This window comes from Lipotes vexillifer, unplaced genomic scaffold, assembly GCF_000442215.2.
Source record: "Lipotes vexillifer unplaced genomic scaffold, Lipotes_vexillifer_v1.1 scaffold815, whole genome shotgun sequence".
NCBI lineage: Eukaryota > Metazoa > Chordata > Mammalia > Artiodactyla > Lipotidae > Lipotes > Lipotes vexillifer.
The window spans coordinates 4,811,905-4,828,432 of NW_006773723.1; the positions used below are offsets into that span (position 1 = coordinate 4,811,905).

Below are 16,528 nucleotides of genomic sequence, written 5' to 3' on the forward strand. Positions count from 1 at the left end.
ATGGATTTTTAAAGAATTTATTCTGTTAAGAAACATAACAGGGGATGGCCACAGACATGTTACAATTGCGGGCCCGAGGCAAACAGTAGAGAAAAAGCCTCCTTTTTTTAAATTGTGAAATCAAAGACTTTGTTCCTAGTCCCTGAAATGAAACGTCCATTTCAGGGTTGATGTTGAGTTTCCAGACCTTTAAGCACTATTAACAGCCAGCTTTCACTATTTCTAGGTGAATTCAACAAAACTCCATTCTTGTCAGAAATTGTGAAAGACATTTCTGTGAAAGCTGTTAAAACCACAGTCAATAAATCTGGTAAATTCTGCTACTTGGTCAGTTCCATTATTCTGTTCCTCATCCCAATCTAACTATCATTTGTTTGTAAGATACACCCATAAACAAGAAATATCAAGACAGAAATACAGAGGCACTGTCCTCATACTCTCTGAGGGCTAGCAGTTTTCATGAAACTTCATGTGGGAGTAGAAGGCTTCTTGACCTGGGAAGGTTTTCCCACAGATGTTACAGGAACACCTGTCATCCTCCTTGTGCGAGCGTCGGACATGGCTGTCGTGGGCAGCGTGGGATGCAAAAGATTTACCACAGTACTTGCATTTGAAGGGCTTCTCCCCGGAGTGCTGCCTGATATGTGTGCGGAGTATACTAGAGGCAGTGAACCTCTGCAGAGGACAGAAAGCAGGAGAAAAAGTAAACTTCCATCAGCTGGACAACCAGTGAAACAAAGGGGTTAATTTCACCGTTACCGATCCTTATGTCACCCCTTAGTTCTCCATTCAGCGAACCTTGGGCTTTAATGCTATAGGGCACGCTTGGTCAACAGGTGTAGCCTTAATAAAAAAGGACACGATGGACATGTCACTGGTTAGAACAGTGGCTCTTCAATGGTTAAGATCACCTGGGGGTCTAGTCAAAAATGTAGACTGACCCGATGAGTACACCCGTTGGGGTAATAAGGAAACTGCATTTAAGCAGGTGGTCCTGGGATCACACTCCAAGATGAACTGAATTACAGAAGGAGTAGCTAATACTGGCCAATGTCTTTGCATAAATGGGTACCTTATTGGTTTCTTTCTTTTTTTTTTTTAACTTAAACTTTTTGAGGTAATCATGATTCACGTGCAGTTATAAGAAACAACAGAGACTCTGTGTACCCTTTACCTGGTTTTCCCCAATGATTGCATCTTACAAATCTAGAGGACAGTATCACAACCAGGATACTGACATTGATAGAGTCAAGATACAGAACGTTTCCATCACAAGGACCCTCATGTTGCCCTATGACAGCCACACATAGTTCCCTCCCACTCCTACTTTTAAGCCATGGCAACCACGAATCTGTTCTCCATTTCTATAATTTTGTTATTTCAAGAATGTCACTTACATGGAAGCATACAGTATGTGACCTTTTGGGACTGGCTGTTCTCACTCAGCATAATTCTCCGCAGATTCACAGAGGTTGTTTTGTGTACAACAGCTCATCCTTTTTGATTGCTGAGGAGAATTTCATGGTGTGGATGAACCACAGTCTGTTTAATCACCTACCCATTGAAAGGCATCTGGGTTATTTCCAGTTTGGGGCTTCTATGAATAAAGCTGCTATTAATATTTGTGTACAGGTTTTCGTATAAACATATAAACCTTCACTTCTCCGGGATAAGTGCCCAGGAGAGCAACTGCTGGGTTGTATGGTGGTTACAAGTTTAGTTCTTAAAGAAACTGCCAAATAGCTCTCCAGAAACGGCCAAATAGTACCATTTTAGATTCTCAAGTACTTTGCTGTTTTTTACCTGTCTTTTCTTTCCCTTATTTATAACCTTTCCCCTAATTCATTTCAAAACTCTGCTCTGACCTTTGTCACCTTCAAGTATTTATTAGCGATGTAATGACTCCATTTATTGGGGGTCCATTAACAGAGATACAAAACACCGGCTTCAACTGGTGACCTTGGATTTGGGGGGCTGGGCATGCATGGGGTTGGCCCACGGCTCAGTAAGGAGCACAAAGTGTAGGTGTCTAGGACACCCAGACAAGGACAGTCTCCATCAGCTTAGGTGACGGTAAGTCAGAACGCCAAACAGCTCATTTATGCCCCAAGCGCACTGAGTTCCCTCTTCGGGCACCTCTCATTCCCAGGTTAGCCAGAAGACCAAGGTGAGGATCAGAATTAGAATGCCAGAAAGAGGAGGGGCGGTGGGATATTTTGAGCCTGCTCTGGAAATCCTGTGGGAGAGCATTCACCCCTCAGGTTAGATTCCTCACCCATACAAACCCAGGGCCACCTTCCTTAGGTCTGTGCTAGCTCCATATGGTCTACTTATGTCTTAGCCCCATTTTGCTACACTGTACACATTGGACAGCCCAAATGTATCTCATCAAAAAAGAACATGAGGTGTTTTAGTATAATATTTTTAAGGCATGGTCAGACTTTTGTTTCTAGCCCAGCCACCCCAGACACGTCTTTCTCTCTTCATTTTTATAACTTATTACTCTGTATAATGAAGATTAGATGCCACTTCAGCAAAACTGCTCTAGAAATTTAGATCAGCAGCATGTAAGAGTCTGTACTATTTTGTTTTTGTTTTTTTTTTGCGATACGCGGGCCTCTCCCTGTTGTGGCCTCTCCCGTTGTGGAGCACAGGCTCCGGACGCACAGGCTCAGCGGCCATGGCTCATGGGCCCAGCCGCTCCACGGCATGTGGGATCTTCCCGGACCGGGGCACGAACCCGTGTCCCCTGCATCGGCAGGCGGACTCTCAACCACTGTGCCACCAGGGAAGCCCAGAGTGTACTTTGAAAGACTGCATAATCATGTCTGCTATCATCAGGCTCCTGTAAATTTAGGGTCTATTTCCTGACAAATGCCCTAGATGCCAATTTGGCAGTAGTAGCTTGCATCTGATCATTGTAAGCAAACAGGAGTATAATCTGGGGGGTGGAAATTGGGGATGGGCTGACAATGAACTAGTTTACCAGGAACTCTTATAAGCTAGGGTTTATGCTACAAGTTCTTATCCATGGACACCCAATCAGGGATCAAGGCAGATCCCTTAAAAGAAGGTTCCATTTACCTTTGTACAATACACACAGTGGTAGGGTCTGTCTCCAGAGTGCACTCTCATGTGTTTGTTTAGGCTGGAAGATTGAGAGAAACATTTCCCACACGTAGAACACTAAAACGAAAAAGAAAAATATAGTTGAAACCACGTCTTCCCCTTAACAAGTTTATTTCACCATTATATTTACCTGGGGAGGGAAGAACCAACTATTGTATTTATTCTGTGCACATCTGTAGGCAGAGGATCAAGCAGACTCAGGATGAGGGTCTAGTTGAGACAGGAGAAAGGCATCCCGGGACTACAGGGAAGAATCTGGCAGCATGGGTTCTAGTCCAGAGCCTGCTAATGCTGTGACTAAGGCAACTCATCTGAAGTCTTTGGGTTAAGTTAGCTGCTTCAGATGTGAAACGGCAGTGTATATAGAGGCCTGAATTTGTCCTGCTCCGTCAACAGGTAGCTGTGTGACCAGAACAAATCAGTTAAACTCGGAATCTTTGTTTCCCCAATTTTCCTCATGGGCAAAAAATACCTGTCTTGCCTTCCTCACAAGGCTGTGAGTAAATTGCAAGCCCCCAGCAATTAATTCAACAAGTATTTATGGAGAACCTCTCAACACTCTGCTAGAGACAAGGAGGAACAATCTAGTGGGGGTAGGGACGGATATGTAGACCAAAGTGGCAATACAGGTGACAGATGACTCAACACATGTACCTACAAAAAAAGGGTAATATTTTGGGGGGCCAGTGAGAGCACGTGGTACAGCCACTTGCTGTGAACAGTTCCTGTCATTTCTCTGTGTTCTTGACCCTGACGACTCTGTCCAATCTTCTCAGGAATTCTGAACCAAGTAAAGGAAACTATTGTGTTTCTGGACCCTGCCCCCCAGGTGTCCTTATGGGCACAAACGAGAGCCTGGGTACTTTTAGATGGTGGGATGCTGGGGTGGATTTTTTTTTTTTTGGCGGTTCACGGGCCTCTCACTGTTGTGGTCTCTCCCACTGCAGAGCACAGGCTCCGGACGTGCAGGCTCAGCGGCCATGGCTCACGGGCCCAGCTGCTCCGCGGCATGTGGGATCTTCCCAGACTGGGGCATGAACCCGTGTCCCCCACATTGGCAGGCGGACCCACAACCACTGCACCACCAGGGAAGCCCTCTGGGGTGGATTTTAAAAGCCTTCTTTAATTTTTCTTTACTACTTGACGTTTTAATAATGAGCACGTATTGTCGTTACTAAAGCAAAGACAGTCAGATGTTGAAGTTCATATTGCAAAAAGAACAGATCAATTATAGAAGGGGAGCAATTAGAACGTGAAACTGTTCTTGGAAATTAAAAATAAACAACAAAAAAGTATAGAATAGAAATGCCATATGTAATAGACTGAGCTGACTGCTAAAGACTGAATCATGACATAAAAATTAAGGTTGGGGAACCCTCAGAGAATGCAGATGAAGAAAAATTAAACATCAAGTACAGGGAGGTAGATTCAACCTAACATTTGGCTAAAAGGAATCCCAGGAGAGAACAAAAATCGAAGACAGATAATAGCCAAGGAAAGAACAAGAGAATTCCTTTGAGCTTATGACTTGTGCCTTCAGGTGGGAAGACTCCAAGCTTGCACTGCAGGGGGCACAGGCTCTATTCCTGCTCAGGGAACTAAGATCCCGCATGCCTCGTGGACAAAATAAATTAATAAATAGTTTAAAAAATAAAATAAAATTACTATCCCTCCACTCTACCATCAAGACCTCTCCTCTTTGGAAGCCCAAGACATTCACTTTACTACTACCAGCTTACACCTCTTCTCATCATTCCTGTCATCTCTGGACCTCCTGGTCTACGGTCCCCCGATTTCAAAGCCAACAGTGCTTCCTACGGCTCCTCTCCTCGAACCCCAGTCCAAGACCCACCATTGTCCTCAGTGTTCAGGCAAATGACCCAAGTAACATTCTAGTGTATATATTTCTTGACCTGACTCAGATAACCTTTTCCTGCATTCTGCTTTGGTTAAAAAAACAAACCAAACCAAACCAAACAAACAAAAAGTAATCCTGTAGCTTCTGCTTTTTTAAGCAAACATCTTTTGATCTGGCTGCAGCAGTCCCAACCAATATCTTAAATGCTCCATCTCATTAACTGTAAGATCCACCACTACTTTATCATTTATTTTTGGCTGTGTTGAGTCTTTGTTGCTGCATGTGGGCTTTCTCTAGTTGCATACAGCGGAGAAACTAAGCCCGTGCGCCACAACTACTGAGCCTGCACTCTGGAGCCCGCGAGCCACGACTGCTGAGCCCAAGTGCCTAGAGACCGTGCTCCGCAACAAGAGAAGCCACCGCAGTGTGAAGACCGCGCACCGCAATGAAGAGTAGCCCCTGCTCACCACAACTACAGAAAAGCCCACGTGCAGCAACAAAGACCCAACACAGTCAAAAATAAAAATAAATTTAAATATTCTTACAAAAATAATACATGCTAATTGTAAAAATACTCAGATTTTACAGGAGTATATAGTCCAGTGATTGTGATTTTTCCAGAAACTTCACTGTGAACAGGAGGGGAGAGACAAGAGCAGTTTTATGATGACTGCTTTGTTTTCAAATGGAGAAAACTGGGAGCTTGGAGGAGTCCTGACAGGGCAGGAGTCCAACCCAAAGCTGTCTGTACCCAAGCTTCAGCCTCTTTCTCCTAATTAAGACCAGGGGTAGTCAGCACTTTCTTGCACCAAGCCTGGCAGAGCAACCAGGTATCCAGAATGGTGGAAAACGACTCCCTAATGCCACCATTGCTTTTCTGCCTTACAAAATCCTTGGCATGGCATAGAGGCCATCCATCCTTTGGACTATGCCCATGTTTCATCCTCACCTGTAACTATCAATATGCCTGCACACTGAACCTAGAGATTATCATACTAAGTAAGTCAGAAAGAGAAAACCAAATACCATATGATATCACTTATATATGGAATCTAAAATATGACACAAATGAACCTATCTACGAAACAGAAACAGACTCACAGACACAGAGAACAGACTTGTGGTTGCCAAGGGGGAGGAGGTGGGGGAGGAAATGATTGGGAGTTTGGGATGAGCAGATGCAAACTAGTACATACAGGATGGATAAATAACAAGGTCCTACTCTATAGCACGAGGAACTATATTCAATATCCTGTGATAAACCACAATGGAAAAGAATATGAAAAAGAATGTATATAACTGAGTCACTTTGCTGTACAGCAGAAATTAACACAACATTGCACACATCATGGAAGAAGGTGTAGTTACCTAAAACCACAGGCCAGGGTCTTTCCCACCTGGAATGTCTCAAACGCCCCCCACCCCAGCCAATCAACCCCACCTAAGATATAAACCAGACACTCCACTGTCCTAGATTCTTCTCACAGCCACCTGTCTACGAGGCCTTTCATAACCCACGCGTCCAGGTAGAAGGACACCCTTCCTCTGTCCCTGTCTACCACGTACCTCCATCCTCACACTCGGGTGTCATGGCATTAGTTCATGTCTGCTCTTCCACAGCGCTGTCACCTCCTTCAGACACCCTGTCCCATCTTCCCACCTGGTGTTGTGTCCCAGCAACATGCACGCAGGAGGCCCTCGGTGTTCACCCAGGGGTTTGGGGAACCAGCATGAAAGCAGAGTGCTGGAGCAAAGGGCAGGGTCACTCGCCGCCCTGACTCTTACCTTGTGAGGCCGATGCTTCTCATGAACGTGAAGGATATGGATCCGGAGCCGGTCTCTCTTCTCAAAGGACCGTTTGCATAAAGAACACGGGAATTTCCTGTCACCCTTGTCCACACAGGGAGTGTACTTGAGATGCTTGTCTCTGTAATATTTGTAGGTAAATACTTTTCCACATCTTTCACACCTGTAACCTTCTGCAGACTCTGCCAAACACAGGGGGATAAGTCGCTCGGTCAGCTACCTTCCTTCATTCTTATTTGCTTCAAGATGATTTTTTACAACTTTTTATTACAAAAAATTTTAAACGTATACCAAAGTCAAAATAATGAAATAAACCCTCATGTGCCCAAACACCAAGCTTTAACAATGACCAACTCACTTATGTGACTTCCCTCCATAAGGGATTATTTTTTTTCATAATGGATTCTTTCTAACACTAATTTCTCACTTGGTTCATAAACATCTCAAACCATAATCTTTAATAGATAACGACTTTTTAAAAAGCATAACCATAATGCCATTGTCATATCTAAACAGTCAACCCTTATTCCTTAATAGAAACATATATATTTATGTACATACACACATGCATACATGTTTCATTATTTTACCGACAGTTGATTCAATGTAGGATTCCAAGCCTATGTGTTGTCCACAGAGGCTATGTCTCTCCAATCTCTTAATCTATAGGTTTTCCTTTTACCTTTTGTTCCCGAAATATATTTGTTGAAGAAGCCCTTCCTCTGGCCATTTACGAGTTCCTGACGGGCGTTCATTACAAGGTTCACATACCAAATACCTACCGTATTTGTCCCTTTCAGATCAGCCTGAGAGCTACAAGTTCAAAGCCGTTCACCCAGGACCTTGATGGACACCCATAGCTTCTCCCCAAGCTTCACGAGTTCTGTTCCATTTGACCCCACTTACGAAGCCTTAGGTGCCCTTTTAGCTTACAGTCTACTTCTCTGAACTTTTTTTTTTTTTTTTTTGCGGTCCGCGGGCCTCTCACCGTTGTGGCCCCTCCCGCTGCGGAGCACAGGCTCCGGACGCGCAGGCTCAGCGGCCATGGCTCACGGGCCCAGCCGCTCCGCGGCATGTGGGATCTTCCCGGACCGGGGCACGAACCCGTGTGCCCTGCATTGGCAGGCGGACTCTCAACCACTGCGTCACCAGGGAAGCCCTACTTCTCTGAACTTTTAAGGAAGGTTCTAGAACTAATACATAGGGTTATTGTGATGATTAATTTAACCTTAACACTTACTGACTTCTTATCAACAAGTGATACTATCACTGAGTGACAGACAGACTGAGAAAGGTAAATCCATTTTTATAAGAGAGGTGGGGGAGAGGTTAGAGAGGGTTCAGCCGACTCTAGCAAAGGAGGTGCCAGGCTTAGAGGGGTGTCTATGTATTGGGGGAAGGGGAGAGGACCAGGGCCACCTACAAAAGCATCCCTGCCGAGGACACTCTGGATTCCAGAGCATAAAGTGGTTTTGACTGTGAATGCATCCCTGAAACCTCATTGTCTGGCCCCAGGGAGGCAGAGAACAGCCAGGAGTGAGTATATGCAAGAGTGTGAAAGTGGAAATCTTTTTAGTTAGCATCGGGACAGCAGGGAAGCTCTCCATCGGGGGTTCTGTTAGTTGATAACTGCGTCCCAGGCATGTTTAACAGGTGGCTAAGGAAATAAATCATTTTATTAAGTAAATAACCAGGAAGGCAACCACCTACATCAGGATGATGCATTGCCCAGTCTTGTCTATCGCTTTCATTGAGGTGCTAATACACTCAGAATCTCCCTGCTGGGACGGTTTTTGCTCGGAGCTAGAATTTTCATTGGTTAGAAATACCTGGCCTTCCTGCTTCCCGGGGTAGGAAGAGGGGGTCTACAAGACAGGGTCAGCGATCTTTACAAATCAAAGCATGAAGGCACACCAGAATTCAGAATAAGCGTTCAGTAGTAAATCTGCATAAGAACCACCACTTAGGCAGAAATGACAGAGCACCCTCACCCTTACTAATTAGGCTTCGGCTGCCTAGGTTTTCTGCTCAGGTCCTTGGAAATTTATCTTAACCTAATTTTGTCCTGTTTCTTTTCCTTCTTCCTCCCTCCCATCTCAGTCTTTTCAGCCAAGGGGTTTCTCGATACCAAAAATTATGCTTTCTGCCCCACTACAGACACACCGTTCAGACAGAGTTTGGTAACGATTAAGAGCTGTCTACACATTCCACACCCTCAGCCCCCAAAACACACACTTGGCAGGTTTGCAAACTCAAATAACCCGCCCATATAGGGCCCAGGCCCTTCCCTCCCACTCAAGACCTTCAAGGGGAAGGTTCCCACCAAGCCTCACCAAAAGCCTTTGAAAAGACCTTTCTTTTGAGAGGACAGAGGAATTTTGATTTTTCTTTCCTTTTCATCCTATCCCCAAACATTCCTATTAACAGAAAACAAATGAATTTATCCATTAGTCTTCCCAACCAATTGAGTGGTTTACAAGTTCTCTGCCACAAGTTATCCTAAATATTTACACATCATCGTAACAGTGCCAATAAGCCTCGGATGTAATTTGGTTCAGAAGTGGAGCACAGATAACTGCAGGCCCTGTTGCTTATATGATTGGGATCTCTGATGCCTGTATATTATCCCATGTTAATATATCATCATTTACTTAATTATTCTAATATTGGGCATTTAGGTTGTTTGTGACTTTTCACAAACAAGGGTGACGCTGTATTAAAAATCCTTGTGGACAAAGCTTTTACTTTTGGACTATTTCCTGAAGATAAATTTCCAGAAGAGTATTACTGATACATTACTGATATATCCAAGGTTATGAACATTTTAACAGCTCTGATGCATAGTGCTGAATAATTTTTCAAAAGGATAACGATTCTATTTTGCATTATCAAGCATGTATCGTTCTCAAATCCACTTTTCACTTTTATTTCAAAAAAGCACTTGGTACATTTTTGGAAGTGACCAAAAAGTCTTGCTTGGCACCAAGTATGGGGCAACTGTGAGGTGCAGACTCAAGAGAATCCTGCCATCTTACCCTCAGGCGCACCCCATGCCATCCATTTATTGGGGTAGTGAGAAGACAGTTCACCGAAACAGTTCAACAGCCCCTCATTATTTGGCTTCTAGAAAGAGACTGCTCATTAGTCACCTCCGAATCCCTGGTGAACACATCCTTGCCCTTGGCTGCACTATTCCCCAAGCCTGAATTGCCTTGCCTCTCCCTGCCTAACTCATCCTTTATTTCACCACATCCCTAAGCAGCTTTCCCCAGTTTAGCCCAGTCTTCCTCCTTCCTTCAATGCACACGGGGATCCAGAGCAGGATCCAGAGCAGGCGCTATTAAAGTGTTTAGGATTGTCTCCTGCCGAGAAGGGTCTCAGTCTAGCAAGGAGACTTGCATGCAGACCATCACTGCAGTGTGATGAATGCAATTCACATTCTCTTTTACCTGCTACTTACAACATTTGTTCTAACATAATAAGATGGTCTTCTATCTGATTACACATATTACAGTAATTTGCATTTGTGTGGTCCCACCTGTAAGATCAGTGGTTCCCAGGCCTTTGCAGATATAAAAATCAAAGCCTCAAAGAGCTTTTTTTTTTTAAAGGGATTTTGCTTTTTTTTTTTTTAATTTTTATTTATTTATTTATGGCTGTGTTGGGTCTTCGTTTCTGTGTGAGGGCTTTCTCTAGCTGCGGCGAGCGGGGGCCACTCTTCATCGTGGTGCGCGGGCCTCTCACTATTGCGGCCTCTCTTGTTGCGGAGCACAGGCTCCCAGACACGCAGCCTCAGTAATTGTGGCTCACGGGGCAGGCTGCTCCGCGGCATGTGGGATCTTCCCAGACCAGGGTTCGAACCCATGTCCCCTGCATTGGCAGGCAGATTCTCAACCACTGCACCACCTGGGAAGCCCTCAAAGAACTTTTTTAAAATGCAAATTCCAGAGGCTTGTTCCCAGACAGTGGGTTGGTAGTCCTCTAGCTGCCTTCTACTAAAATGTGATAGAAATGAAGAATCTCAGGTCCCAGCCCTGAATGAGAATCTGCATCTTTCCAAGGTCCCCAGGTATTCACACCCACATTAAAATTGGAGAGTGAGAGTCTAGCTCCATGCTTCCCAAAGTTGACTAAGACCCACAGTAAGAAACACATTTTACACTCGAGACCCAGTTCATACACATCCATTGGAAACAAAAACCTCACCAAACAATGCTTAACTTAAATGAGATTCACATCAATATTTTCTCTTCTGTTTTATTCTTATTCTCTCTCTTTTTTTCTTCTTTAATACTGGTCTCTACCACCAAATCCCCCACCCCGCTAAGATACTGCAACCCACTACTTGAAGAACAGTGCTCTAAAGCTTAGACTTCCTGAGTTGTGTGAGCCTCAACAGGGATGAATCAGAAGCTGGCTCACCTAAGGCAGAGGTTGCATCCATTTATTTCACTTTTCTTTTATTCTGTGGGAGCGGGTGAAGGAGTAGAAGAAAAGGTATACTGGTGAATAGGAGTGGCTTCAGCAGCTTTGGAAAGATGAGGGCATCTTCCTCCAGCTGGGTAATGCCCAGGTGGTTAGAGACGCCCTCAGTTTTGTGTTCTGAGTGTTGTGTTGGGAGGGAGAAGTTCCACAAACAAGTGGAAAAGCTGCAGGAAGGTGCTGAGCCAGAGAAAGAGCCCAGTCCTTCCACTAAGACGGCCTCACTGGGTGAGGCGAAAGTGTGCACTCACCTTCCAAGGGCCCAGACGTCTGCTTCCCGTGCTTTATGACCTGCAGGCTCATGGGAATGTCCAAAAACTTCTCATAGCAATCTCCATACCACACAAGGAGTTCTTGGTTCTGGTAGATCTCCTTGCAGCTTTCATAAAAGATCTGCCCTTGACATTGGACTGCAACCAGGTTCTGCTCCATGGGGAAACGAGCACAGTTGACATAGGACATCCAGTTCCCTGCACCTCCTTTTCCATCAATAAAGTGGCTCAAATGACCATCCTCAAAGATCTAAATGAAATCAAACAAAGTTTGGAAATGCACATTTTTTTGGTCTGACCTAGAAAATAAATTTACTTATTAGAAATTTATAATTCAAGGGCTTCCCTGGTGGCGCAGTGGTTGAGAGTCCGCCTGCGGATGCAGGGGACACGGGTTCGTGCCCCGGTCCGGGAGGATCCCACATGCCGCGGAGCGGCTGGGCCCGTGAGCCATGGCCGCTGAGCCTGCGCGTCCGGAGCCTGTGCTCCGCAACGGGAGAGGCCACAGCAGTGAGAGGCCCGCGTACCGCAAAAAAAAAAAAAAAAATTTATAATTCAAAACTCACACTTGACCTACTGAATACATTTATTATCAATATGATTGAGCCTAAATGGATTTATTAGCTTAAAGATACCTCTATAGGTAGTGTGACATTTTAAAAAGATTCTTACTTTTATCACTTCCTCGATTTCCAGATTTCTAGAGTGAGCATATATTAGTTTCATAAACAGAGATAAGGGGAACAGGAGGTTACATTTAATTCCACCACTTCAAGACAACCAATTAGTTTAGTATTTTATCTCAATTTAGTTTTCATGTGTATTGATGGACCCATAATTTAATTCTTTCTCTGCTGTGGGCAATTCTACAGTCTTCAATGTTTTGTTATTACAAACAGCCCTGTGAAGTCTGGATTTCAGATTATTTCCCTCAACTATATTCCTTGATGTAGAAATCCATGGCAAGGGGCGACAATCTGATACATTCTGACTAACTGCAGTCCTACCATCCTGCCTCAAACAGAGTTGAGTATCAGTTTTCTAAAAATCCTCTTTAGATCAATGACATCGAAAATTTTAAATCTGGTCTTAGTCCTTTTTGGCATATTCTTAGCATCACTCTGTAATATTTAAAGTGTTTGGTTTTGTCTATAAATATAACTCAATGTATTAACTCTTTAAATGTATACTCCACGGCTAATCTTCAGAGGAAAATGCCTTAAGCCACCAAAAATTACACAGAATCCATGCAGAGGTGTTATCCTCAGGGACTGAACAGCTTGCCTTTCTTTCTCTTTATGTTGCAAAACAGGGAGCACAAGTCAGCAGATTACAGCACGGAGGGGGCCCCCTCTCCCAGTCCAGGGGTCTCCCAGAGGGGCAGAGGCCAAGGTTTCCTCCACCCACCTCCCTCTGCCAAACCACCAAAAATACATTTACCTCCCACATCAGGGAATTGTCTCCGTATGTCCTGACTTCGCTGGTGTTCACCACTTTACCCTGAAAGGGCCCAAACCTGACTCCTTTGGCGACAGGGCTACTGCAGAACACACCAAAATGTGACACTTCACCGAATTTCGTGTGCCCAAGGCAGAGACCTAGGAGAGACCCAGGGCAGGAAAGAAAGCCAGTGAGGAAACCGACTGCATTTGTGCTGGAAAAGAAATCCAAGCCAAGAAGCCCTGTCTACCTTCTGGTAGCTGAAGGGAGTCGTTATCCAGAGTCCGAGGAAGAGAACCAGACCCTAGAAAAAGACAGGGTTAAATTTTTATTTTTTCGATAAAAAATGTATTATGAAATGCTTTCATACGGCGCTATCCTCCCCACTCCCTAGAGCGCACCATTATCCTGAATTGGATGTTTACTTGTCCTTTCTAGGTCTCCTGCTCCTTTTACATAGGGCATTTCCGATATGAGACTCAAAACGACTCTAGTGGGTTATGTTTTAATTAACCCCGTTTGCAAATTTAAGGAACTTGAGGATCAGAGATAACGCTGATTTTGAGACTCCCAGATACCTTGCACATCCCGGTAGAATCTGAGCCGGCCTGATCGGCCTGATCAGCCCGCCCCGCATGGACCGTTTCTCTTCTCACTAAAACAATCTTGGGTGTCACGCGGTTAAGCAAACAGGGTCTCGGAGGTGAGCCTGCCATTCTCAGCTCCGTCTTCTGATGGAAGCACATACGCTCTGCTGCAGGACTCGCACAGCCTCGGACCCACCTGGAAGTGCCCCTGCCCCCTCCCGTCCTCACCTGTCTTCCCGCCTCCCACCCGCACCCCCAAGTCCCGGATCACGGGGACTACCTTTACCGGAGCTGTCTGTGGGGACCAGGAGGCCCGAAATCGCGTGCTGCAGGCGGGCTGAGCTCTGAAGGCTGGGGATGACCCCGTAGAGAACTAAGTGCAGGTCTTCCTGGGTGAAGTGGTAACGGTGAGATGCCTTCCCCTCTTGGTTCGCGAGTTTGGGGCCATCCTCAGAGCGCTCTCTGGGGGAGCACGGTAACAGCTGGGAGGGCTTCGGCCTCTCAGGGAACAACGAAGAATCCACAGGGGGCGGTGGCACGAACATTTCAGGTCCCCAGCACTGGCCACCGTCGCTACGGCCGCCAGCGGGGCCCGCGTCTTCACTGGAGGCGCCTGTATACTCGCGACTGCCGTTCGGGAAGTGCGGCACCTCCCTGGGGCGGTGGGGAATTGGGTACCACGACGGCAGCTTGCTGTACCAGGGCAGGTCGTGGAGCGGCTCCCTCTGCAGGGCCAGGCCGGGGCTCAGCAAGGGAGGCGCCATCCGGAAGGCGAAGGGGGACAGAGCCGGGGACGTGGACAGGGCCTCCAGCTGCCGGAAAGTTTGGAAACCCTCCTCCGCGGCGGTTAGGGTGTCCCCGTAGTGGCCGTACGGCTGGAAAGGCGGGTAGTAGGTAGCCAGGCGTTGGGGGCTGTTCTGGAGCCTGTCTGACTGGTAGCACCCCTTGTCCTGGGGTCCGGCCTCACTTGGCGGCCGCAGAGCCATCCCGGGCCACAGGGCGCGGCGGGTCTGCGGAAGAGCAAGCGCGGCCGAGTGAGAGGCGCGGGGCGCTGCGGCCCGGCTTCTGCCTGCCCAGCCTCCACCGCCCGAGGCAGACCCGGGTCGGAGGGAATCGGATAAACTTCCCACTTCGATCCCTTCAAGACCTACCCGCAAACGAAACAAAAACGGCAACAAACAACCCGCCCCAAAAAAGACAAAACAAACTAAAACGAAAATATGTCGGGATTCTGCCCGACTCCAAATTCCAGGTACGTGTCGCCTTTGCCTTCCCTCTCCAAGCACGCCTTGACCTAGCAGGGCTCGTTTCCAACACTCACTCTCTACATCCGTCCCCAACCCCGCTCCTGCCAAATCCGTTTCAAGCTCCCTCTTCCGCCCTCTCCTCGGTCCCCGACATCCTCTTTTCCAGGAGGGGGGGGGGTCGGAGCCGCAGGGCCTTCCCACTCCCGGAGCCAGGAGCCGAGCGCAAAACCGAGCTTGGGGGCGGGCAGCAGCTTCAGGCAGTCCTGGGTCCCTAGCAGGGAGGGCAGAGCCCAGGGCCCGGGTTGGGTCGCGTAGGAGACGCGCTCCCCCAGCCCGGGGGCAAGTCGGGGGAGGCTGCCCCGCTGCGAGGCCCGGGTCTGACCCCGAGGACCCGGGCGGTCCGGGCTGCCAGGAGGAGTAGGCCGCCGCCTTTGGCTTCCCTTCCAGCGCCGCAACCAGCGCGGGTTCCCCACGTGGGCCGAGTCCCGCTACCTCCCGCCAAGTGCCTCGGGAAACTCGTCACCCCACCTGGGGGCTTAGGGAAGCAGGGGTCGCCTCTCGGGAGCGGGCGAGGACGAGTCCCAGGCCAGGTGGGAGTGAGCAGGCTTCCGCCCCTGCACCGCCGCCGCCCGTACCCCAAAAGGACGGCGTTTTGATGGACATAAGTTCACCAAGGCTGGGGGATGGAGCCCCTTCAGAGCCGGCGAGTCCTGAGGGCAAGATGAATGAGCCCAAGAAGAAAAGCAAGCAGGGTCGTGACTCAGAAATTAAAGAACACGGGGTCAGGAGAAGAGGTCAGCCACGACGAAGGCATCTGCCTGTCTCCTCCTGAGCCCCCAAAGGCGCTCCGCTCCTGGCCTCCCCTCACCCCGAGGATGTCCGACTTGGGGTTGAAAGCCGCTTAAGGAGTAAAAGCTTCAAGAGAGCAAAACCACCCCCCAAAACGAACTGCGCCAGAGACTGCTGCCGGCGCTTTCCGACCACCCCGGCGAACGACCGCCCCGGGCCACAGCGGCGCGCCGGGCTCTGCACCCACCTTCGAGAGCGCAGCGGCGGAGCGCTCGTCACCGGGCCGCAGAGGGCGGCGCGGGCTCGGGACCGGTAGGCTTCGGGCGGGCCCGCAGGGCTGAGCCGGTTTTAAGAGGGCGGCGGGCGGGCGGCGGGCGACGGGCGGGCGGGGCCGCGGGGCCGAGAGAGCGCGAGGGTGGGGAAGCGACGCGCGGCCCACGCACGTCCCCAGGCCAGTCTCCTCCCCGCCCACCGCGGCCATTGGCCGACGCGCGACTCGCCCGCTCCCCAGGGGGTCGTGCACTGAACTCCTCACTTCTGCAAACCCTGCCCCGAACCCCGGCCGCGAGCGCGCGCCCCCAGCTTTCTGGGTCCGGCACAGTTGAGGCTCCAGGCTGCCAGTGGGGCAGCAGTTAAGCCCGGGCAAGGGTGGCCAGCGTCCCCAGACAGGCCCCTCCGCGCCCGTGAGGCCGGGACTCGCGTGCCGGGGTCGCGCCCCTGCCTCTCGGGTTCCAGTTCCCAAGAGCCGAGCCTGGCGAAAGCCGCGTCCAACCCCGAGGACCAGATGGACGTCTGTCCCTGACACCTCGTGGGAAGCCGGGCGTCGCCCCTCAGGTCCCAGGTGGGGACGCCTAGATGCGGCGGTGCCGCTCCCAAGGTTTCGGGTGGGTGTTGAGACCTCTCGGGGGCTTCTACTTC

The 16,528-nt window shown here is 48.4% G+C and overlaps 1 protein-coding gene across 1 annotated transcript; it reads right to left on the minus strand.

Annotated features, from left to right (window-relative positions):
* Positions 1-447: 447 nt before the first annotated feature.
* PRDM14 (PR/SET domain 14) lies at positions 448-14,560 on the minus strand. Its single transcript, XM_007448495.1, has 7 exons — positions 13,861-14,560; positions 13,238-13,291; positions 12,988-13,145; positions 11,527-11,797; positions 6,773-6,975; positions 3,085-3,186; positions 448-675 (listed from the first exon to the last, which is right to left on the minus strand). The coding sequence occupies exons 1-7, from the start codon at positions 14,558-14,560 to the stop codon at positions 448-450; spliced, it is 1,716 nt and encodes a 571-aa protein (XP_007448557.1).
* Positions 14,561-16,528: the final 1,968 nt, after the last annotated feature.

Excerpts from the sequence above, each read along its gene's own strand:
- PRDM14 (XM_007448495.1), bottom strand. The coding sequence starts at position 14,560 with ATGGCTCTGCGGCCGCCAAGTGAGGCCGGACCCCAGGACAAGGGGTGC. Across the intron at positions 13,292-13,860 it reads GGTCCCCACAGACAGCTCCG|GGTCTGGTTCTCTTCCTCGG; the intron begins GTAAAGGTAGTC and ends GTCTTTTTCTAG. Across the intron at positions 3,187-6,772 it reads AGAAGCATCGGCCTCACAAG|TGTTCTACGTGTGGGAAATG; the intron begins GTAAGAGTCAGG and ends TTTTCGTTTTAG.